Raw genomic sequence first — 24,973 nt, forward strand, 5'->3', positions numbered from 1 at the left:
TAGTGACAGATGAAGACTCCATCACTAGAGTGATAGTTCTGACCTGGTTTCTAATTTGAAAATTTGTACCTCAATAATTTGCAGCTGGATGAAAGACAGTACAGAAAAAACAATTTTTTCTAAACTACCATGTCTGGACAAAACAGGTCAGCCCCAGGGTTTCACAGATAATTTCTCTTGTGTCAAATAAACATTGTAAAGTAAATGTGATCTGTATTGCAGATCCTCTCAGCATTATTCTGATTTTCTGATGAAAGTCATTGATCCTGTGATCCGTTTATAGACGTGTGATGTCCTACCATCCAGGAGTATTTTTAGCCAAAATATACAAACTATATGCACATAATGTGGATATTAAAACATAGAGCTGAGAAAATGGATATTTAAATTTCTAATTAATGTATTCAATCTATCAAATGCTATTTAGCAAGCATTTTCCTAATACATTAAATGATGCATTTGATTTTACATATTTATGAAATTGTGCAAAAATGAATACACAATCTGTGGGACCTTAAAAGAGCTAAAATCTAGTGGGGAGAATGGGGGGACAGGCAGGTACCTAAAATGAAAGATGGGGAATGAGGGAATTTCCAGGGGTTAAGACTCAGTGCTTTCACTGCAGGGGCCCAAGTTCCATCCCTGATCGGGGAACTAAGATCCTGCAAGCCTGTCGGCCAAAAAGAGATGAAAAATGGAAGATGACTGAGAGATGTGACCTGAGGGTCCTATTATGTCTTCACATATGTCCAGTTCCATTCTTTCTGTAGGATTTTCTCCAAGCTTTGGATGCTGTTTAGTTTAACCATAGCTATGACACATGCAAATGTCCCTTCTGCATACTAAGAACCTATTGTCCATACACATGGTATTTGCTTTGAAATGGAGAATGACTGCAATATAGTTTCCACAATTTCAAAGATGATTCTGAATTTTGACACCCTAAGAAAATAGAATCCATACAATTAACACCGATGGAACGTTTCTTTTCATATTAAAACATAAAGCCCTCAGCACCTGCGTATACCATTCAATTTTGTTTTTGTTCATATATACTTATGCAGAACTTCAGCTATCCCAACATCTGCTGAAAGTCCCATTCTGTTAAAAAAAAGAAAAAGTTTGATAAAATTTTCTCTTCGCTTTCCTGACATTTCAGTCTCTCAGCTGATGGGGCAACAAGAGAAATTGCTGTACAGGAAGTTAGGGGAAAAGTAACTTTGTTAGCCAAGAATTTGTTGTAGCAAAAAAGAAACATTAAACGTCATAAAACAGATTTTCTTTGCTCTTAATTTATAGGAAACATTAATATGAATCCATGGCCAGAGACATTTTAGAAAACACAAAACTCTGTGCTTATGAGAGAGCGGATTCTTTAAAATAAAAATCTGAACCATACAATTGTTTAAAATTTTCTAGTAAGAAAGAAAAAGGAAAGACTTCTCACATTGCCCGAATGTAGCTATTTGAGGTGCTCAGAGAGCTCAGCCTTAAAACCATTTATTAAAAATATGGAAGGAAGGGATTGAGTTTTAGGATGAATAAGAGAACAGAACTCTCAGAATAATGTTAGAAAGGCTAACTCTCAGAGTAAATGGGCAAGTAGAATCAGAAAAGAATCCTACCACTCTCTGAAAAAGTTGCCATCATATTTACTGCAAAGAGAAGGAGGAACTAACCACTGCCTATTTTGCTCCTGTTTTCTTTGGGGGTGGAGAAGCGGCTCTTCAAATTGAGAGAATAAGGGAAGGAGGGTGTGAAACAAAAAATATAACTCAGAGAATGGAGGATTTTCCTGCACAGCTTTGGCCGTAGGTACAACGACAGCTGTTTTAAATTACATCTGCTTATTGCCCCAAACTGGAGAATCCAGCACTGTGTAGCAATAAACCTTGACCTCATGAAAGGCAGGTATTGGGATATGTACTTTTTGCTATATTTATGGAAGGAAGTATGGGGTACCAGGAATTTGCGGCAATCTCTGCTTCCCCAAATATCTCTTTATCCTGGGGCTCCAGATCTTCCTGGTGCTCCGGGGAACCTGGAGTTTCTGTATCCTTCTAGTTTCCGCCTTGGGTGCTAGTATCCTGTTCTGCTGACATGCCAGCATGTCACCTTTCCTTCTGACTTCCCATTCTGCTGCAGTCCCCTTCCTTACTTTCTTATTTCCCACAGCCAGACCACCGTCCCTTTCTCCTTTGCTTTGTTTTTGAAAGAAGTTCACAGAATGGCCCAGTTTCATATCTGTCTTTCCCATTGTCTCTCCTTCTCCGCCCCCAGCCACCCTGCAGTTTCAAAGACAAACCCTGTCAGATTCCCTCTAGGTCAGAATTCTGAGTCTTGATTTGAGTTTTGGAACTGGAGTTGAGATCCCATTTGGAATTTTTTTCTGATTTTTTCTCTTGGGACTGCTGTAGCTACTCCAGTTTTACTAGTCTTTTTGCTCCTTTGCTCTTGGCTTCCTTCCTCCCTTAACTTGGATCCTTTACATTTGAGTGTTACCCATAGCAGTCTCAGCTGGGAGCTAGTACCTAGGGGGGAAATAGTGGTATCACAAGAGTACACTCAATGGCAGCTATAAACTATGACTGATGTTCAGAACAGGACTTACTGCATATTGAAGAGGCTAACAGAGGTGCTCCTAGAGCCGTTGTGGGTAATTAGTAAATCATGGATAAAATGAGAGAGATACCAGAATACTTAAGACAGGCCAGGGTTTTCTGAATTTCTAAAAGGGGGAAAGAATGGATTCTGTAATCATTCAAGAAGAAGCTTAATATTTGTCCTTGTCAAAATCCTAGAATGAATGATTAAATGAATAGTTTGCAGATATTTAGAAACAAATCCTGGTACTGAGAAGGAAATGACTAAAAACCAATACTAGTCAATATTAGTTTACTTAGAATCTATTACTCCAGAATAATTGCATTCTTTTCAATAAGATACCTACTGCCAGATAGGTAGAATGAGTAATACCAAGGACTTATGTTTCTTAACTATAATAAAACATGAGAAAATAATCTCCCACAGTAGCCTTTGGAGAAGATGATAACATATGGACTGAATGGGATACTCCTAGGAATGAAACATTGCTCATTTATGAGTGTGTTCAAAGAATAAGTAATAGGCATGGCAGTTGGACGTGTAATCTGTTGGAGAGTCATCAAGTCCTATGTTTAAGCCTTATCCTGAAAAAAGGTTCCTAGTAATTTGATTAATACATAGCAGATAGGCTTACTCAGTTGGGAAGTGGTGGAAAGCTAGAGGATTAGTCCCTTCGATAGGAGAGATCACATCACATTCAGAATAGTCTTTGCTGAAATGTTGAGCTAAGGTCACAAAGATAGATAGATAGATAGATAGATAGATAGATAGATCAATCCAGGCACTTATGTACATAACAGTATGGTGGAAACATGAATAAGAAGAATTTAATGTTCATTATTGGAAATTTTCTAAATTTAATTAGTTTTTGAGATTATTATCGGTTAATAATAATGAGTTAATGGTATGATGTGGCTACTGCATGCCACAGTATTTAAGAGCATGGGCTTTGGAGCCAGTTACCCTGGGTTTCAACCTCAACTGTTACCTGGGAACTGTCTGACTTCGACCAAGTTATATGACCTTTTGAAGTTTCAGTTTTTCCTTTTATATAAAATAGAGATTAAAATAGTAACTACTGGAGCTTCCCTGGTGGCGCAGTGGTTGAGAGTCCGCCTGCCGATGCAGGGGACGCGGGTTCGTGCCCTGGTCCGGGAAGATCTCACATGCCACGGAGCGGCTGGGCCCATGAGCCATGGCCACTGAGCCTGCGCGTCCGGGGCCTGTGCTCCGCGGCGGGAGAGGCCCGCAAACCGCAAAAAAAAAAAAAAAAAAAAAAAAAAAAAAGTAACTACTTTCATATGTTTGTTAGGAGTACCTAAGAATATGAATGTGAAATTTTTTTTAAAAAGCAAAACCTTCCATCCTAGGCTATATGAATAATATCACAATTAAGGTGTCAGTTAATTGTGAAGAAAATTCTGGTCCATTGTGAACAGGGACATTGAAAAAGAGCTAGTGAACATAAAAAGCTGTCATATAGAATAGTCAAGTTCTCCATTGCATCTACAACATAAATAGGATTAATGTGGGTAAGTTATAAAAAGACAACTTTGGGCACAACATAGGAGAAAAGAATTCTTGTCATTGGTATCCTGCAACACCGTTGAGATGTGAAATAGATTGGACTACTGCAGTTAGTCACTAGGACCCTAGCTAGTTATATTTAGGCAACACTAAAGAAAACATTTTTTCTTTGAGTAGGATAGTAATTAAAGTTCAAAGATTTTAAATGGTGCATTTTTTTTTTTTTTTTTTTTTTTTTTTTTTTTTTTTTGCGGTACGTGGGCCTCTCACTGCTGTGGCCTCTCCCATTGCTGAGTAAATGGTGCATTTTGTCATGTTATATGTGTGTGTGTGTGTGTGTGTGTGTGTGTGCGCACACACATGTGTGCATATTTTGCCTTTGCAATTAGATTGGGAGCTTTTCAGGGCTTTATCGTTACCTTTTTTATTCCCAATATCATTGCCAACAGTAATTCCTTAAGGAATATTTGGTGAATGAACAGATAAATGAATGATACGTATATGCGATATATACATGGTCAATAAAAGAATATTGTAAAAAAAAAAAACAACAGTGGAATCTCTTTTTAAAAGTGAGCTTAGTGAAAGGCATTTTGGATGGTATATTTAATGCTGGGTTGTATGAGCCTTGATTAATGAAAAGGATGTTTTAGGAGTTCCAGAAACAGTGACCAGTAGAATGGAACTCTCAAACACTATGATGAACCTATTTTCTCAGTAACACCGGGTTCCCAATATTTAACTACAGTGTCCAACATTTAATAGTTAATTATTTCTGTTTTCTGCTATCAAGAGCCATGAAATATATTTATAAATACACAGATACACCCACCCCCACACACACACTCCTGCTAATTCTCGCCTTAGGTCCTAAACTATTTTCTCTCGGAGGTACTTGTCATTGGCTTGCTGTGCTTATTCAGGTCAGCTGTGTACTGTGGCTGTAGTGAGACTTGTGATTATATGCTTCATTCAGCAGAGCAATTTTTTCATCTTCACATATTCCATTCCCTTCAGACACATCTAGTTTCTCCCCTGGCCGTACTTCCTTCCCCATTAGGCAGTGTGATTCACTGTTGGGGCCCATTTGGGCACAAACCAGACTTTTTGTCGAGTTGCTGTACTCCTGCCTTCCTAATTATAGAATTCAAAGCAGAAGGAGTGAATTAATAACATGTCTTTATTCCCTGCAGTGTATGAGGAAGCATAATGCTGTGGCATGCTTACGGTAGCACATGCATTCTCCCGTCTCCCCTTATTCTCCATTTTTGCTGTGTGACTTCACAGCAGCAAGAATGGAAGGTGCACTTTACACACCAGTGGGTAAATCATGTGAATGGATGTTTTAAAGCCCGTGCCCAATACACAGTTCACTGAGAGAACTATACTTTCAAAAGCCCTCTGAGAACACATGCTTGGAATTTGAAATGGTACTAAATACTGTGTTTCCTAAGGTATCCTAGCGAAGGTAAGGGTGTAGGGGCATAGATAGCATTTAAATATGTGCTATTACATTTACTTTCTCCAATCAAGCAATTCTTAGATGTTTGATTCTACAGTCCTTCCATGCAGGCAAATACTTGGAATATTAGTATCAAAGTGATACAATTCTAGATTAGCAAAAGCCTGTAAAAATCGTTTCTCTTTGCCTGATAACGAGAAGGATTCTGATTCATTCTGAGGTAATAAAGTGATCTTTGTTCCAGGTGGCCTCAGGACTCCTGTGACACTGTATTTTCAGATCCACACAGACTGATGTAGACCAAACAATGGAGTCAAAGCCCCCTCATTCAGGACTTGATGGTTGAGGAAGTTGGGGAGTTAATTTGCATCTTTATCAGATACCTGTTAAAGGTTTTTGATAGAAAGATCCATCTCTCAAGAATCTTAATGACCAGGGTTGATTAAGGGAGGGAATGGACTCTTTGGTGGAATGTGAATGATTTCATTAGTTTGGCAGATTTCACTAAGTTCTTTTTGGGAAGAAAATGCTAACAGGAAAGAAAGAAATGGGAAGTCATTACAAGAATGAATGGGAAGCATGAGGTAATGAATTGAATAAATAGTGAACAATTAAGGGTATAGGCTGAAAATAATAGTTTTCAGAAAGGTGAGTGAGAACTCTGTTACATGGTACTCTGGGTAAGATGATTTGTAGACTAGATAACTAGAAGAATCGCTTTTTTCCCTAAATTACACTCTGTTGAAGTCCCAGTCAGAGGCAGAGTATGAGGCTGGATGGTTTGTGATTCTAACCTCTTAGAAGAATTCTTGTTAGACAAGTTGATTACCTGTCTTCCCTATGAAAGCAATGAAGGCTGATATAATTCCAATTCATGGGTTTTTTTGTTTGTTTGTTTTGTTTTTTGTTTGCAGTACGAGGGCCTCTCACCACGCGGCCTCTCCCATTGTGGAGCACAGGCCCCGGACGCACAGGCCCAGAGGCCATGGCTCACGGGCCCAGCCGCCCCGCGGCACGCGGGATCCTCCCGAACCAGGGCACGAACCCGAGTCCCCCGCATCGGCAGGCGGACTCTCAACCACTGCGCCACCAGGGAAGCCCCATGGGTTATTTTTAAAAGTAAAGAGAAAGAGGCAAAAGTGTTCCACCACTGGGCCATTGGTTTTTAGGCTCTAAGTTTATCATGAGTCATGGCCCGTGGTTATGCTTTATTTTCTTCCTTTTAAATGTGGTGTCCAGATGTCTGTCACTTAATTCAAGACTACGGAGCCCATTATGTGTATTCAAACTTTAAACACATTTTGTAACAAAATTAGTAAATGCTTTCTCTTGAATATTAGTTTTATCCTGCCATTAGTGCAACACATATTTAAATGATGTATATTTGAACAAAACTCCTACTTCAGAGAAATGTATTAGAAACTAGACTAAGAGAAGTTCACATCATACTCACAAAGGACTCATACTCCTTCCTCTACAATTATTTCCAATTCATTTTTTTGCATCTAAAATTAAATTAAGGCCAAGGTTTTAGAATTCTCAAGGGGAATTTTCTTCAGGTTCTAGTGTCTATTATCACTGTGTTGCATTTAACTGTGTGAAATAGCATATGTGGAATAAACTATAAATGAATTATGCGTATGTTCCAGATATGTCATCTATTTTTACCAATAAAAATTTTTTTCAGCCATTGATCTTATCAATAACTTGCTGCAAGTAAAAATGAGAAAGCGCTATAGTGTGGATAAGACCTTGAGTCACCCTTGGTTACAGGTAAAAATCAATCACTGGCTCTTTTCTCAGTTGAATAAGCTTCTAAATATTTAAGATTCTGATACTATATATAAAAATCTTTTGTCATTTTTTAAAGTATAATTATAATACCAGTTTGTTTGCCAAAATGCATGCCACTTCATAGGATTTAATAACAATTTAGTATTTCTAAACCTCTTTCTCTACCAGGAAAGTTGGATAAGGGAGAAACACACCATACCACACACATACACACAGACACACACACCAAAAGCAAAAGACAAAAAAAGAAGGGTCATAATGAAACTCCAAGGACCAGATTTCAAAGGCATCTGTATGGTAATACAGATAATATATCCAAGTAGACGCCCACCTGGTCATGCACTGTACTTGTTTGGAAGCTGTATATTTAAATCCAAGGCAATACTTGTAAAAGAAATGCATGGTAGATATAAAGCATATGCATGTGTTTGTTCTCTCTTAAATATTTTATTTTCACACTGAACTTAGAAGTTTAGAAAAATGGTCCTCTGCAATACTGAAGGATTATTTGTAGGCATTAAATTCCAAAGGAATACCAACATTCTGCTTTGTTTGACTGCAAATATTAATTGCCCACCTTCTGATGCCTGATATCCTATAAACAGTATGCATTTGCAAAGTTTAGGTAAATAGGATGGCTTTGGTGCTGATGCTGTCACCTCAGGGTGCCTGATGAAAGACATAGCACGGTGGGAGTGGAAGAAAAAAGGGTAACATATATGTTGTGTGAGCTGACAACAATGAAAGAGTGTTTTAATGAGTTTTAATCATATCTATGGTAATATTTTGCAATTTCTCCCTCAGGATTATCAGACCTGGTTAGATTTACGAGAGCTGGAATGCAAAATCGGGGAACGCTACATCACCCATGAGAGTGATGACTCAAGGTGGGAGCAGTACGCAGGCGAGCAGGGGCTGAAGTACCCCACACACCTGATCGATCCAAGCACTGGCCACAGTGACAGTCCTGAGACCGAAGAAACAGAGATGAAAGCCCTCAGTGAGCGTGTCAGCATCCTCTGAGTTCCATCCCCTATAATCTGTCAAAACACTGTGGAATTAATAAATACATACGGTCAGGTTTAACATTTGCCTTGCAGAACTGCCATTATTTTCTGTCAGATGAGAACAAAGCTGTTAAACTGTTAGCACTGTTGATGTATCTGAGTTGCCAAGACAGATCAACAGAAGCATTTGTATTTTGTGTGACCAACTGTGTTGTATTAACCAAAGTTCGCTGAAACACTAAACTTGTTATTGTGAATGATTCATGTTATATTTAATGCATTAAACCTGTCTCCACTGTGCCTTTGCAAATGGGTGTTTTTCTTACTGGAGCCTCAATTTGGTAAGAGTCTACAGAACCTGTCCATGAAGTAGTTCTGTTCTGTGTGTCCCATTGGTGTTGTCACTATAAGCAAACTCTTGAAGAGTAGATTATTACCAGTGTTCTATGAACAACTCCAAGACTCATGTGGAAAAAACGAATGATGGGGACTGGGGGCTCGGGGGGATGGATATGCAATCCTAAGACACAAATGCATGAAAGAGTTTTACTGTATAGTTTCAAATCCTTTGCCTGCCTGGTGTGCCTCAGTGTATTTAAACTCAAGTAAATGGGCCTAGGTGCACCTACTACTTTTTAAGCCTAAATGCCTTAGAAATGTAACTGCCATGTATAGAACAGGTTTATTTTCCCCTTTCTTACAATACCCTGCTGTACTATGGAAAATCAGCAGCTAAGCAACCTTTTGCCTATGTGTATTTTTCAACGATAACAAATAAATATTCTTGGCAAAATATGTGTCCATCCGACTGAATTATTTTCATTTGTGATCCATGCTAATGTTCTCTGGCCAAGTAAGAGCAGGGGTATCTGCTCAAAAAGACCAGAGAAAGTCTCAGGGCCTAGAACTTAGCTTTGTCTAGTCCGCAGCCACAAAAGTATGTTTCCAAGTATACTGAAACCTTTCTATCTTGCATGTCATCTAGTTGCCAGTAGAAAGGAGAAGAATGACCAAAGCCAAACAGAATACTTGGAGACATAAGAATATTACAAACAGCAATCTCAGTGTAGCCTCCTGATTTATTAGAATAATGGCTCTAATAATTTCTTTCTAAAAAAGAAGATTCTGAGGTGAAATATAATAACACATCAATACTGGAAAACTCCTAAAGAGAAAGCCAACTTAAGTAAAGTTCTGTAGCCTGGGGAAGACAAAACTAGTATTGGACTTAACAGACTTCAGGTGTGTGGAGTGGATAATTGTGGGCTGTTTTTCTTTGTAGCAGGATGACAGTGAATTATCATGTATTACTGTTACTATATAACAGAAAAAAATTGTAATAAAGGTTTGGAAGAATTTTTTGTGTTGTAAGCCACTTGAATATGTTACATAATTATGTTAAGACAACAGACAATATTTGCACTTGGAGGGATGGGAGGAAAATAGTTGAACTTTCCAATGGTTAATTACTATTTTGTATTATTTTAAGGGATTTGGAATTTATTCTGTGTTAAATCTGAGGAAATCATTCAAACTTTTTAAGCAGAAGAATAATCAACATCAACAAGTTCACTGCCAGCAAGACAGAGTCTGGATTGAAGCCAGGGCAGGGGTGAGCCAAAAGACCAGGTAAACTATTGTAATAACACATCGGGGATGATGAGGGCATGAGCTAAGGCAGGAGTAAATAGGAAACTAGGTGGGGAGGTATATATAAGAGGTGTTGATGGGTGGAATCAGTGGGACTTGGTTACTAGTTGAATGTGGAATTTAAAGGAGTCCAGAGTGAATCCTAGGTTTTAGCTCAGATGAATGATGGAACTATTAATCAAAAGGAGTTACAGCCTTAAAAAGGGTAAGTTCACATTTGAAAATGTTGCATATAACGTTCCTGTTAGACATCAAGTTTGAGGTATCCTGAAGATATTTAGATATGTGTGTAGAGTTTAGGGAAGAATTCTGGAGTTGAAGGTACAGATTTGGGAGTCAATAACTCACCACAAGTTGATTAGAGTGACTCAGGTCCTTGGGGGTGGAATGAGAAAGAATGATCATAGGACACAAACCTGAGAAATATCAACATGAATGGTTCAGTCAGAAAAAAAGGAAAATTGAAAAGGAATATTTAAAGATAGAATTACATGAAGTAATATTATAGAACTCAAGGGAAGAAGTAAGTTCAGGAATGAAGTAGACAATAGTAGAAAATATTATGGAGGAATAATGGTTTCAGCTTTTTGGGGGGCAGCCTTACCAACTATTCCAGCAGTTTGTAACAAACATTACTCTTTCTGTTACATTCAGAGTAGCATGTCAAAAGGATATCTGTGTGGCCATGCTACCGACACAACTTATTCAAGCACAAGAAAGAGTAAGTAACTGCTAATGTTCAGAAAAAAAATGGGCCGCTGAAAGTCATGCCACTTTCTTCCATCCAAAATATCAGTTGATACTGCAAAGACTCCAATTTCACTGAACCAGCACCCACTTTTTATGCTAAATATCATCAATGCAGTTGTCCACACTTCACATCAGTGGTATATCATTGTGTTTAATGACATGGGCAGTAGTCTGTGTTTAATACAAGAGGCAGAGCAACATTTTTGATACAGAAGAATCTTCTGATTCTGACAAAGATGAGAGAAATGACTGACGCATGATTTAGGGAGGATGTGTCCTCTGTCATTGTTGCAGTGGCGATATTCCTTAAACGACATTATCAGTCTATTCAAGATGTCATAAATTTGCTGATCTCTATATATCCAGAACCACTAGAGCAAACTCCCACTATTCTTGCTTCTGGCCTGAGCAAGAGGACAGTGCTTAGAAAAATATTTTGATCAGTGATGCTTTCGATTTGTCCATTAGCCCTAAAGAATCTTTGAGTTTAGTGAATACTTACTCTCATGGAGACTTTTTTAAAAAATACATGGTCAGCCATTGTACTGAATGTGTACAATAAGTACAGCAGTGAGAATAAGAAAGCCATCTGTCTCCTCTTTGCATTCATTATCCAGTCAGTGTTAAGTTTGACTATCTCTATGAAGTGATTACATTTTACGTACTGTCTGTTTAAACCTGTTTTAGGGAACCAAATACTGGTTCATCTGAAGATACACTGAGGCCCATGGAGAAGGGCCAACTGCTTTTAGTTGCCAAAAGGGAACAGGCTCTTTCATCTCAGTCTTTTCACATTGTCTGAAACACTCAGAAAATGTGGGGTGTCCTCTCCACCCTACCCTCTTGCCTTGTTAACTCCTGTGTATCCTTTTACCATGCATTTGACATATGTCTCGTGTCTTTTTTGTTCCCCTGCTCCTCTTTAATTACCTTCTTTTTTGTTAGATAGTTATTATTAATGTAACATTTTAATTCTTTTGTTGGATTTTTTACTATTTTTAAGTTATTTTTTAGTGATTGCTCTAGAGATTTTAATATGCATCTGTTCTTATCACAGTCTACTTCACACCAGTAATAACTAAATTCTGGTGAAACATACAAACTGTGCTCCAATATAGCTCCATTCCCTCTACCCTTATTTGTGATGTTATTATCATATATGTTATAGATTTATATGTTATAACCCAATTTTTTGTAATTATCATTTTATACAATTATCCTTTAAATCAGTTGAGAGAAGAAAGGTAAAAAAAATACACCGTCTTTTATATTTACCTACCTTTTCCATTGCTCTTTATTTCTTCATGTGAATTCAGGGTACTATCTAGAGTCATTTCCTTTCTGCCTGAATGACTTTCTTGAGGATTTCTTTAAGACATGTCTGCTAGAAACAAGTTCTCTCAGTCTTTGCATATCTTGTGAATGCCTTTATTTCACATTTATTTTTGAAGGAAAGTTTTGCTGGATATAGAATTCTTGGTTCACGGGGTTTTTTGTTTTTTGTTTTTTTCTTTCATCCTACTGCTTTTTAGCCTCTGTTGTTTCTGATGAGAAGTCACCTTTAATCGTATTGTGGTTCCCTTATATGTGATGAATTATTTTTCTCTTTCTGCTTTCAGTATTTTCTCTTTGTCTTTCAGCAGTTTAAGATCATGTATCTAGGTGTGGATTTCTTTGTTTTTATCCTATTTGAGCTTATGCTTCTTAGATGTGTAGATAATTTTTTTCATACAATTGGGAAAACTCAGACCATTGTTTCTTCAAATACTTTTCTGCCCTTCTCTCTCTCTCTCCTTTCTGTCTGGGACTCTCATTACATATAAGTTGGTGTGCTTGGTGAGTTTTACAGGTCTCTGAAACTCTGTTTTTGTTTTGTTTTGTTTTTGTTTTCATTTTCTTTCTGTTCTTCAGATTGGATAATCTGTACTGATTTATCTTCAAGTTCACTTATTCTTTCTTTTGCCAAATCAAATCTGATGTTGAGCCTCTCCAGTGAGTTTTTTATTTTACTTTTTTTCCAAATGTAAATTTTCTCTCTGGTTATTTTTTATTATGCTCATCTTTCTAAAAAGTATTTTCTATTAGTTGAGTCATTATCATACTTTCCTCCAATTCTTTAAATGTGGTTTCCCTGAGTTCTTTGAACATGTTTGTAATAGCTACTTTGAAGCCATTGTTAAGTCCAATTTCTGGGCCCTCTCTCCCATCCTCTACCCCACCAGAGACAGTTTCCATTGAATGCTTTTTTATCCTGTGTATGCATCACACTTTCCTCTTTCTTTTCATGTCAAAATTATGGATTTTAACTAACATATTGTAGCAACTCTGTATTGTGACTCATCTCTTATCATCCCCATCATAGTTATTGTTGTTGCTTTTGTTTGTTCAGTAACTTATCAGGATTAATAGTCTAGAAACTGTCTTCCCTGAAGTACGCATCTGCTTATGTCTCTGCTCAGTTTTAGTTTGTTTATTTTTATTTTTAAGACTGGCTTCCTAGATGCCACATCTAGGACAGCATAGGTTAGTGGTCAGTGATAGTTCAGAGATTGTGTTTAAGCACCTTGAGCCAGTTAGACTTCTGTCCTTTGCTGGTGAATCAAAGTGTGGGTTAGGTTCAAGCAGTTAATACGTTTCTTTCCCTGAGATGCTTTTATTCTCTCTGTGTGCAAGGTCTTTCACTCAGGTGAAAAGCAGATGCCTAAGGCTCAGATTCTTCTGTGTGTATACACCTTTGTACATACACGTAGCTTTTAAGCCACGAGGGGTATGTGAAAACCTCCTCTGTATCTTCCTAGTAAATTTCTGGCTGTTCTACCAATCTGTTCATTATCCCAATCTGTACTGCAACCTCAGGATAGCTGTAATGTTGTCCTTAAATGTTTGTTCATGAGGAGATTGCTATTGTTTTTGACAATAACTCTAGAAGTGGGTTTTCCATGTTCTGTTCCAAATCAAGTCAGCCATCTGCTGTCAGTAAGACCCTTGGTTTTTCCCAGCCTTCCCCACCCTGGTAGAACTCCCTTGCCACAGAGTCAAGGGGAGAGGGGCGGAGGGGAGCAAGCTAAAAGGCCACAGACTCCCATTGTTCTTAGTAAGGGTTGGTTAGTTTTTCCTGAATAAATGCTTATCAGTTCATTGTATGCCCTTGGCCAATTTCCATGGTCCTAAAATGGTTGTTTTGGGAAAATTTGCTAGGTGTATTATTGCTCTTTGGGAAAAGATTTGCTGAGCTTCTCACTCCCCTATTATGAAAGTCTTCAGAGTTAATAATATTAACCTCACTTTAAGAATGTCCATAGGACTTTAAACAAACACCCTGAAAACATATATAATCTATTATAAATAAAAAGAGAGATACATTAGGAGAAAATATTCAGAGAATCCAAATTTTTCTCATTTATTCAGACTTCTTATGATGAGCAAATAAACTATCAGGTAATTAAATTTCAATTATATGTGAAATTGAAATGTCTCATTTAAAATTTTCACTTAATCTATTTCTCCCTCATTTAAGGCTCTGCGTGTCTGAACAACATGACTCCAGGTACTCAAGTGGATAAAAACATTCCCTATCTCCACAATAAGGGATGAGTGGGTGTGGATGGGGCCTGCATGAACCTTCAAACCCTTAACACTAACCTCAGCTAACAGCAGCATGCTGCTTGAGGAGAATGTTCCAAATTGTTTTTCGAAAGAGAAAGGCTTGGCACTAGTGGTAGCTATTTTGCATGTTTTCCTCAGCACCTCCAGCTTCTTTGCTCCTTTGTCCCTTTGGTTTGACTTGTTTTTCTTTCTCCCAGCTCTGAACTTTTCTTGCAGGTTCAGAGAAAGAATCTTTTTTAAATCTACTCAAAGGCTGAGTAACCCTCCTACCTGAACTCTTCTGATTCTTTCTTGCCTTTTTTCAGACAGAACGCAGCCCCCAATTAACCTTGCTCTGTTTGGTATCCATCAACAAATTATCTTTTGACTTAAAACAAGTTCAGCTTCCCACCTCCAACAAAACCTAAACAAATCAAGTTGGGCCTTCCTTCTTCTAGCAAACATCTAATTACTGTCTTTTATTTCTCTGGAAAATTCCTCACTCCTTTTTCTTTGGCTTCTGTATTTATATTCCATGGAATAAAATGTTCATTTTTGTCATCAATGAATCTCTTCTCACATGAGTCATCAGTGGCTTTAAAGTCAAAATTGATGGATTTTCTCAAGATAACATAGAGGTTAGAAACCCAAATGAAGAGACAGACTAACTTTGTCTTGAATTCCGGGTGACCATGAAAGCATTGTAATCTCTTACTGGGGTATTTTGAGAGATTGAACAGGATAATGCATATAAAACTCTTTAGTGCATCCTTGATCTGAGACATCCATCAATCAGTGATAATTATTATTCTTTAATCATTCAACAACTATTTTTGACCACTTTCTATGTGCTGGGAATATAGCAGATGAAAAGACAGATGTGGTTACTGCCCATATTCCATCTCTGGTGTCCTGCCTCCATTTGTTTTGATGGGCTACGGGAAAGGCCTGAATTCTGAAGCTTAAGAAGCCTGGGTCCAAATCCCAACTCCATTCCTTGTTTAGTGAATTTAGACAAGTTCCTCTAAAGTCTCTCTGTCTACTCGAAAGTAGAATGGCAATGATGTATGTTTCAGAGTGCAGGTGGGATAACTAAGATAAGTATTTAAATTTCTTAGCCAAATTGCTGGCATATGTTACAGCTCAACAGATGTTAACTTCCTCCTCTCTCCTACCTCTTTCTGCATTTCCCAAGGTTTTATTATTTTTCTCTTTCAATATTTTCTTCTTTTGATATGACTTATTTGCATGAATTCAACTGTTACTTTAGCTAACATTCCCAAATCCATATTGACCACGTCAAACTCTCAACATTCCAGTTACATCTCTCTATAAATCTATAGATAATCTCCATAATCTATATCTATCTAGAGGTTCCCACCCCATGACTTAAATTCAACACATCTAAAAATCACTATTATCAATTTACTTTCAAATCAGCTTCAATGTAATGTGTTCTAAGTGAAATCTTCTCCTTCAAATTCCTCTCCATATCATCTACTCTACACACCTCTGCTAGATTTACTGCCCCCCAAATTGCTTTAATCATTGTACTCATAGGTTCTGAAATCTTCAAAGACTCTGCTGCCAGTTACCTACAAGATGAATTCAAATTACTTAGTGTTACAAAAGCTGTGGGATCTAAAAATTAATAAAGTACTATTCAGTAAGAATTCCATGTATTCCACAGATTTCTGAACCACATATATGAATTTCAGAGCTTAGACAGAAACAATTTTCACCTCTTTGAAGTTCATTTCTTGTTTCTATAGCAAGACAAGAAGCTGGGCAAGCTGACTTCTAACTTACCTTCTAATTCATAGATTTCATGAAAGCATGGTTTAAGTTGAATGTCAGCAAGATGTCAGTGATGCATATGTTTTCTAATTCTCTGGGGGCAAATTCTGTTTTGAAAGAGGAGAAGTCACATCCTTCCCTGGACCTCATTTGTGTCATAGATTGTGTCTAGGGACTTTTGACAGTGACAGTTTCTTTAAATGAATCTGGACTACCAGCTACTTTCTGTTGAAAAGCGTGAACGTTTACCTCAAAACTTCTTTCTGTACCTTGAATGAAATGGTAAGATTTTGAATTAAGATTTATTTTTTCTGGGAAATGAAAGGATCTCCATGTTTTATACTATTTTTTAATAAACCTGAAACCTTGGATCTTTTCCTTTTGAAATATTCAACTTGTTTTGGTCTGAGAACTGAGGTTACGCTTTACTTGAGCTTTGGACACTTAGTGATCTCAATTTTCAAGGAGATCCAAATAGATTATTTTTCTTTTCTCTCATAATTTTGTCTCCACACTTGAAGGTGGATAACTGTCTCGTATTGGTTGACTACTGCATTCCACTACCTTCCATAGAGACATGGGTTATTAGAAGCAAATACCTGAATGTGACCTATATATAGGTCTCCTGCAAAATCTCCAAAAAACTGGGTTCATTGTGGGTGCTTTCAGCCCTCTAGATGGAGGCAGAGGAGCAAGAGGAATCACTTGAGGAAGGATAAAGAAGTAAGAATGAATTGAACAAAGGAAAAGCTCTTGATGAAGTAGAGGGTTAATATGGAGGTAGATCCAGGAAATAACATTGTCCAGGTTAATTAGAGCAATACTAACAAAGGCCTCAAAAACTAGGAAGAAGAATTCACACTTTGTCCCAAAGTATATAGGAAGCTATTGGTTATTTTGTCAAGGGGAATTGTGGAATCCCTATTTTACACTTAAGAAAGTAAAATAAAAATTTTGTTTGGAGTCCAAGAATTTAAATATTAAGTCATGCTTATGTTCATAATGAGATTAAAAGGCGTTTTTTTAAAAAAAAAATAAGTAATACAAGCAGAGTCTAAAATTAAGCTGACTACACTTTCATTACTCCCTTTCGAAGACAGAGTACTCTTTCCATCAGATGTGAATTTTTTCGTCATTCTTAATTCCCTCTATTCAGGCACCCAGATAAACAAAGAACATCTCAGAGGAGATAGTGACTTGAAGTATGCTCTGTAGGCAAAACTGCAGAATAAGTCACACTTGGACATCATAAAACTGTGGCTTGTGTACATAGAGAAATAATCATTAGAGCCAATTATCTTTAGACAGACTGATATTTCAAATTCTAATTACAAAGTTTTAGCCTCATTAACACATGTGTTTCATTTTGTATCTTGGCTACCACATTTTATTTTTACAATTCATTAAAAATAATGTGAAAAATGAAGATGATCATAAACTTCATCATATAAGCAAAAGAAAAAAATAGTGCCTGGGTAATGATATAGCAACACTTTATATTTGCATAGCAACTTCCTTTTAAGGAGCTCAAAGCATTTCACAAACATTACCTCATTAATCCTATAAGTACAACAATACAAAATAATTTTTTAGAACTCTAAGCTAGGGAAGTTGATGCATTAAAATGGCTACAGTTTGTTTCCAGTGTCACACATTGAATTATGAACAAATGAAGTAAGATATTCAGATTCATTTATTATTATTTTAAAGTTTACATACAGTAAAATTGACTTGTTTTTTTTTGGTCTACGCTTCTGTGGGTTTTCACACATACCGATTAATGTAACTACCAAAACAAAAACACTGATTCGAAGATACATGCACCCCAATGTTTATAGCAGCACTGTTTACAATAGATAAGTTATGGAAGCAACCCAAGTGTCCATCAACAGATGAATGGATAAAGAAAATGATCTGTAAAAATAGTAAATCATTATGCTGTACACCTGAAACTAATAATATTGTAAATCAACTATACTTCAACAAAAAAAGTATGTTTTTTAATTTCCAAGTATTTGGAGATTTTTCAGTTATCTTTCTGTTATTGATTTCTAGTTTAATTCCCTAATGATCAGACAGTATACTTTGTATGATTCAATTCCCTTGAATTTGTTAAGATGTTTTTATGACCAAGAGATGGCCAATCTTGAGCGTGTTCCATGTGTACTTCAAAAGAATATGTATTCTGCTGTTGTTGGGTGGAGTGTCCTACAAATGTCAACTAAATCCAGTTGATGGATGATTTTGTTCAGTTCTTCTATATCATTCTGGTTAGTGGTTAGTGTTTGCAGGGTACATGTTTTTCCATCCTTTGGAAAGGATGGAAAAGATGTATATAGAGAGAGTTTCTTGTAGATACCATGTAGCTGGGTCTGGGATTTTAAAAATTCATTATGAAAACCTTGGTTTTTAATTGGTGTGTTCAGACAATTTAAATTAAATATAATTATTGATATTTTTGGATTTAGGCTACAATGATATCATGTTTTCCTATTCGTTCCTTTTGTTTTTTCATTCTTTCCCTTTCCTGCCTTCTATTGAATTATTAGAATATTTATGTTTTAGTATTCCATTTTAGTTTGTATGTTGAGTATTTTACTATATCTCTTTGTAATTTTTTATTATTGGTTGATCTAAGGATTAAAATATACCTAGTTAACTTTTTACAGTGCACTTAGAATTAATATTTTACACTTCAAGTGGAATATTGGAACTTTACTACCTTATAGGTCCTTTTACCTTCCCCTATTTATGTTGTAGTTGTAATATGTATTACATCTACATATATTGAAAACCCTATCAGACTGTTATAATATTTGCTTTTAATCATCATACATAATTTAAAAAGCTAAGAGGGGATATTTGTCTGTTATGTTTACCCTAACGTTTACTGTTTCTGTTCCTCTTCCTTCATTGCTGACCTTCCAAGTTGCCCTGCAGTGACATTTTTCTTTAATCTGAATAACTCCGTTTTGCCTTTTTTTAAGAGTATTGCTGCTGGCAACAAATTCTCTAGTTTTTCTTCATCTGAGAATATCTATTTTTCCTCCATTCCTGAAGGATAATTTCACTGGATAAAGAATTCTCAGTTGACAGTTTTCTTTCAGCACTTTAAAAATGCCCTACTGCTTTCAGACTGCCGCCCTCTGGATTTTGATAAGAAATCTGCTGCCATTCGAATTGTCTCTGTATATGCATGCAATGTTTCATTTGGCAGGGGCGCTTTCAAGATGTTTTGCTTGTCATTTGTTTTCAGGAGTTTGATTAGGGTGTTTCTGGGCATGGATTTCTTTGCATTTATCCTATTTAGGTTTCACTGAGCATCATAAATCTCTAAGTTCATGTCTTTGGTCAGATTTGTAAAGTATTCAGTCATTATTTCTTAAAACAGTTTTTCTTAATCATACTCCTTCTGTTATCCTTCTGGGACGTCAGTGATATTGAACAACATTTTGGTATTGTCTCACAGATCCCCAAAACTCTGTTCATTGTTTTTTCAATCTTTTTTTAGATTGGATACTTTCTATTGATCTATGTTCACATTTACTGACTCTTTCATCTCCGTTTAGTTCTTGAATCCATCCAGTGAGTTTTTCGTTTTTGTTGTGTTTTTCAGGTCTAAAGTTTGCCTTTGGTTCTGTTTTTATGTCTTCTATTGAGACTTTCTGTCTTTCCATTCATTTCAAGAGTGTTTGGCATTACTTTTTTTTTTTTTTTTTTTTGTGGTAGGCGGGCCTCTTACTGTTGTGGCCTCTCCCCTTGCAGAGCACAGGCTCCGGACGCGCAGGCTCAGCGGCCATGGCTCATGGGCCCAGCAGCTCCGCGGCATGTGGGATCTTCCCGGGCCGGGGCACGAACCCGTGTCCCCTGCGTCGGCAGGCGGACTCTCAACCACTGCGCCACCAGGGAAGCCTGGCATTACTTTCTGGAATACAATTAAAATATCTACTTTAAAGTCTTTATCTGATAATTTTTACCTTTTGCCATCTCAGTTTTGGTGCCTGTTGATTGCCATTTTTCTTGTGTGATATTGCGATTTTATTTTTCTCTGTAAGTTAAGTGATTCTAGGATTTTATCCTGAACATTTTTAATATTATGATTTTGTTTTGTTTAAATATTATGAAGAATATTGTTTGTAATTTCTTTTTTTTTCAGTAGTTATTGATCCTGTTAGATTCTGGCTACAAATTTCTAGTTGCTGTCTGCGGGCTGTAATTTCAAAGTCAGTGCAGTTTTTGAAGCCTTTACAAAATGTGCTATCTGAACCTGTCTTTTGTGTGCTCCACCCAGTAGCAGTCTAGCATCTGGAAAATGGTTACCCCACAATTTAGTTCTGAAAGTCTTTGATATGCTGATTAGAGTCCGATTTAAGTGTGCACAACTTGTGACTGACCCCAAGCGTTCATATATAACTTTCTGGAATTATTTTCCTGAGCTGCCTCCTCTCTGTGATGTCCCTGACTCCTCTATCTCACAGGAGCACCTTTCACGGTCCTTTGGCTAAAATGCCAGGGCTTTAGATTCCCCACACTGCTGCATAATTACTATGACTGTGTCCATCTCCCGGGCCAACCAGCAAGAGGATGTATTGGGTTGGCCAAAAAGTTTGTGTGAGTTTTTCCGTAACATCTTACAGACTTTTTGGCCAATCCAATACAAAGGTAAAGAAACAATGGGGCTACACTCTTGGGACCAGAGTTCCTGTGGTCAAAAAAAAAATTTTACTTCATTTGAGTTTTAGGTACCTGCCTGACAGTCACTGCCATTGCTGTCACTGCTCATTCGGGATTGTCTGGGGGCCAGGGTGAAAGACAACAGAAAAAAAAAACACAAAAAGAGGATTTTCTCCAACTTTCTCTGACCCTAGGGAACCCCCTTCCTGCTTAGTGGCCAGAAAATCGCTTCTCTTGGCAGTGTTTCTATTAACATTCAATGCATAGTCCCAGGTTTTAGGCTCTTTGAGTTTTCATTGCCAAGAGATACTGGAGAAGAAAAAAAAATGTGAAACTCATCACTGATTTGGTGCTACGTCAAGTTTTGGTTTCTTTCCCCAATCTGCCTACTACCATTTACTTTTCAGAGTCCTCAAATAGCTGCTGTATTATGTCCAGGGTTTTTAGTTGCATTTGGAGGAAGAAGTAGGATGTTATGTGTTTATTCCATCTTGATTGGAACCAGAAACCATGGTTTAGATTTCTTGAGCCCTAGTCGTCAAACCAATCTTGAAAGTATGCTTTAGTCTGGAGCCTAAAACAAATGTCCCAACAATAATAGTATGTGAGATTTAAGCAACAAAGGTGCCCAAAATTCAAGCGTTTTATTTAAAACTCTGAGGGTTATGTGATAGGTGTTTTATATATTTTTACTTTACAGATAGGGGACTGAGGTACAAGGATATTGAGTAACTTACCCAAGGTCACACAGTTAATAACTGTTGGGGGTCAGTATTTGAATCCAGGTAATCTGGCTCCGGACACCAAACTCTTAATCATAAACATATGTGCTTAGTTGTCTATTTATATTTTCTTTTTTTGTTTTGTTTCAGTGCATATGATATTGTGCATTTTGGGGAGAACATTAAGTGTAATTGCTATAGCTACAAGCTTAACTTATTTTACTCTAAGTTTGGAAAGGAGTAAAGATTAGTTGACAAAGAGGTGATATTACCACTTCTCCAAAAGGGTGAGGAAAAATTGGAGGGATCAAAATAATTTTAAAGTCCCACTGATAGATGTGTATCAGCTGGATTTATTCACACAGTCCCTTTCCCCTCAGACTTTTAAACTCTAATGTTAAATGGAAGGGCATATGGAGGGTAGGCGGTTTCCACAAGAATCAGCTCTTGCTGGGAAAAAAAAAAGTTTTTAAATTAAAACAATCAATAGGTTTCAGTTATTCATAAAACTAAAACCCTAACCAAAGCACTAACATAGTGCTACAAGAACTAAAGTCTGTGGAATAAGGCTGATCTTGGGCCACCACAAGATGAGTACAGAGATCGAAAGCAAGTGTTTAGGAATTTTTATGGCAATTTGATAGAGTAATTTTATGTTGTTGAATATAATAATTAAAAAGTAGACTAATATTTTATTGTTTTTTTTATTTTATTGTAGTAATTCATTTTTACAATATTTTCCAAAAGTATAACTATGCAATGGATTGGGAATTAAAACCAAAAAGTGAAAAACTGATTCTTTACCATAACCAGTTCGAGAAGTGCTGCCTTCTAATTTTAAAAGAAACAATGGCAAAATGAATTCAAACACAGGGTTGCTGACAGGATTTTCTTTCTTCAGTGATTCTTAACATTTCTAAAAAGTATGTCTGGCATTTTAAATAAAGTTGTGTTTGTTATTAAGAGACAGAGGCCTGGAGAAAGGTCCCAAGAGTTGATTTCAAACCTGTCTGAAGGGTCAGCCCCTACACTCCCATTATGAAGAGCCCCAAAGCTGCTGCAGCAGGGGAAAACCACTGACACCAGGTCCCAGCCTGGTGTTTCTCAGGGAGCTGGAGGCCCCCTTGGAGGCATAGCACTGTAGTCTCAACCCTTGCAAGATAAAAGGGAATGAAGACAAAAGAGAAGAAGTGGAGGCACGTGCATCCCAGTACATGTTCACTATTTTCCTTATTACTTAAACTTGGTGAGTGACAAACAGCTCCTACTCCTTTAATCTAATCTGTTCAATTAACAGGCTACTAATATTTTCTGACAAGTGTGCTACATAAACATCCATGCCTAGTTAAAAATGACAATTAACCAACTTCTCTGGAGGTTCCCTATGTATCTAGAAGTAGCTCTTAATATAAGATAATGTATTGCAACACACACTAAACATGTTCTTAGAGAAAAGAACTGTTACGGGTGTGGAGATTGTGTTCCTTATGATAAAGTTTTACAACAACATTTCATCAGAAAAACCCTGTCCAAATTTGTTCAAGACTTTTTTCTTTTTTTCACTCTAATCGATCCAAATCTTAGTATTCTAAAAAAAAAAAAAGTATTTACAGAATTGGAAAATTGGGATGTATAAATGTCTCAATTTGTTCTAACAAAAATACTAAGAATTAGTCAAAATACAAAAAAGAAAACTAAATCATTAGTTCTATATATCATGTTCTATGAACTAGTCCATCAATGTTGGTTTATAGCCTTCAGGTATCAGTTGCCTCAGTATCTTCAAGTCTTTCAGTCTACTTGAGGCACTCTAGCCTGTAAAAATTTAATGTTCTTTGTAAGATAGGAAACACAGTGTTTCCTGGAAATTCTTGGGTTACTCTGATGTTTCTCTCAGTGTGACATCTCTTTCTGCTTGAATAAATATTTTTGACCTCCCTGTGTTTTCTCTAGTCTGCATTTACCTGAATGTAAATGGAATATAGCCTTTAACTTCTCCAGATTATCGCTTCCATGAGGCACCTGCATGTTGTAAACCTTTCCTGAAGACTGGGGTTCACAATAGTTCCTACTTCATAGAACTATTAAAAGCATAAAGTGAAGTTATGAAAGTAAACTACCTCGTATACGGTAAGCATCTAATAAATGTTGGTTATTATTTGTTTAGGGATAATGGTGTGGCGCTACATCACATCAGATAGAATGAAATTAAATATTAGACATCCCTGTTCTCTTTGAAATTCCTTTAGCCTGTTCAACCATGGGCATTTCTCACTAGGTCAAACTGGCTTCTATAACATACTTATTACTATTTCAATCTAGCTGTCCATATCTCAATTAGTTACTTTCCTTAAGTAGTTACTTTAAGTAGTTTAAGTAAACTACTTTAAGTAGTTACTTAATTAGTTACTTTCCTTAAGCAGAGGAACTGAGCGTGCTCTCGTTCTCTTGCTCTCACTTGTCTCATGACACCCCTGTCCTATGGTGTGGTGGAGAGGAGAAAGGATTGGGGTCAGATATGGGACCAGGAATCATTTGATAGACCCTTTCATCTTCCAAACTCAAGTGACCCATCAAGGAGGAATTGTTCCACTAGCCTAACAGCTGAAGGTCAGATAGGGTAATCAATTATGAAATTAAAGGTTAAACTAGCTCTCAAATTATTATTTGACTTTACCCAAAACTGTTTCCAGTAATGAATCCATCACTGAAGCAAGGAGAGTTTGATACTGTGGAAAATTACTCTTAGACAACTAATATCAAATATTGCTCCACATTTAATCTTCTAATAAGTGTCTAATGTGTCTCTTATATGTTTCATTGAATGTAGTGCCTATTCTAATACAGAATGGTCTCATCTTTAGACCTCTAGCTTAATTACATCTGCAAAGAACGTTTTTCCAAATAAGGCCACATCCACAGACTTGAGGAGTTAGAATATAGACACATCTTTTTGAGACCACAAGTCAACCAACTACAGCTCAGAAAATGAATAATGCACTGATTTGGGGAAGAAAAAAAAAAACTTCTAGCAAAATTTCATTAATTGGGTAGAATTAATGTCAGTATGAAATAGTAAAAAAATACTTGAAAATCTGATTATATTTTAGTATACATAATAATTTTAGCAATGCTAACAATCTATTAAGTAAATTATAATATCAGTGAAATAAGAGTGGTACCCTGCAAATTTGAAAGCAACTCCTTTCTTCCCTTGAGTATTCTTCATATTATTATGTATGATTTTTTATATTGTTAGCAGATACTTTCATCACCGGTTAAAATCAATATGAGTTGAACCCTTTTGAGTAATCAAAAATTAGTTAAGTTTGAATTTATAAAATAAAACTCATAATTTTTTAAAGTTGAATGAGGAATTCCATAGTTGAAGGATTAAAACT

The 24,973-nt window shown here is 36.7% G+C and overlaps 1 protein-coding gene across 2 annotated transcripts in view; it reads left to right on the forward strand.

The window, feature by feature from the left end:
- PRKD1 (protein kinase D1) overlaps positions 1–8,410 on the forward strand; it is a gene marked incomplete at both ends in the record, with an annotated part of 334,107 nt that extends 325,697 nt beyond the window's left edge. For both annotated transcript variants that reach the window (XM_082853994.1, XM_082853995.1), the window contains 2 exons: positions 7,281–7,366; positions 8,192–8,410. In XM_082853994.1, coding sequence (XP_082710120.1) covers positions 7,281–7,366; positions 8,192–8,410 — 305 coding nt within the window. The remainder of the gene's footprint in view (positions 1–7,280; positions 7,367–8,191) is intronic.
- Between the last annotated feature and the right edge of the window lie 16,563 nt (positions 8,411–24,973).

Source organism: Leucopleurus acutus, assembly GCF_964270905.1.
Source record: "Leucopleurus acutus genome assembly, chromosome: 1".
NCBI lineage: Eukaryota > Metazoa > Chordata > Mammalia > Artiodactyla > Delphinidae > Leucopleurus > Leucopleurus acutus.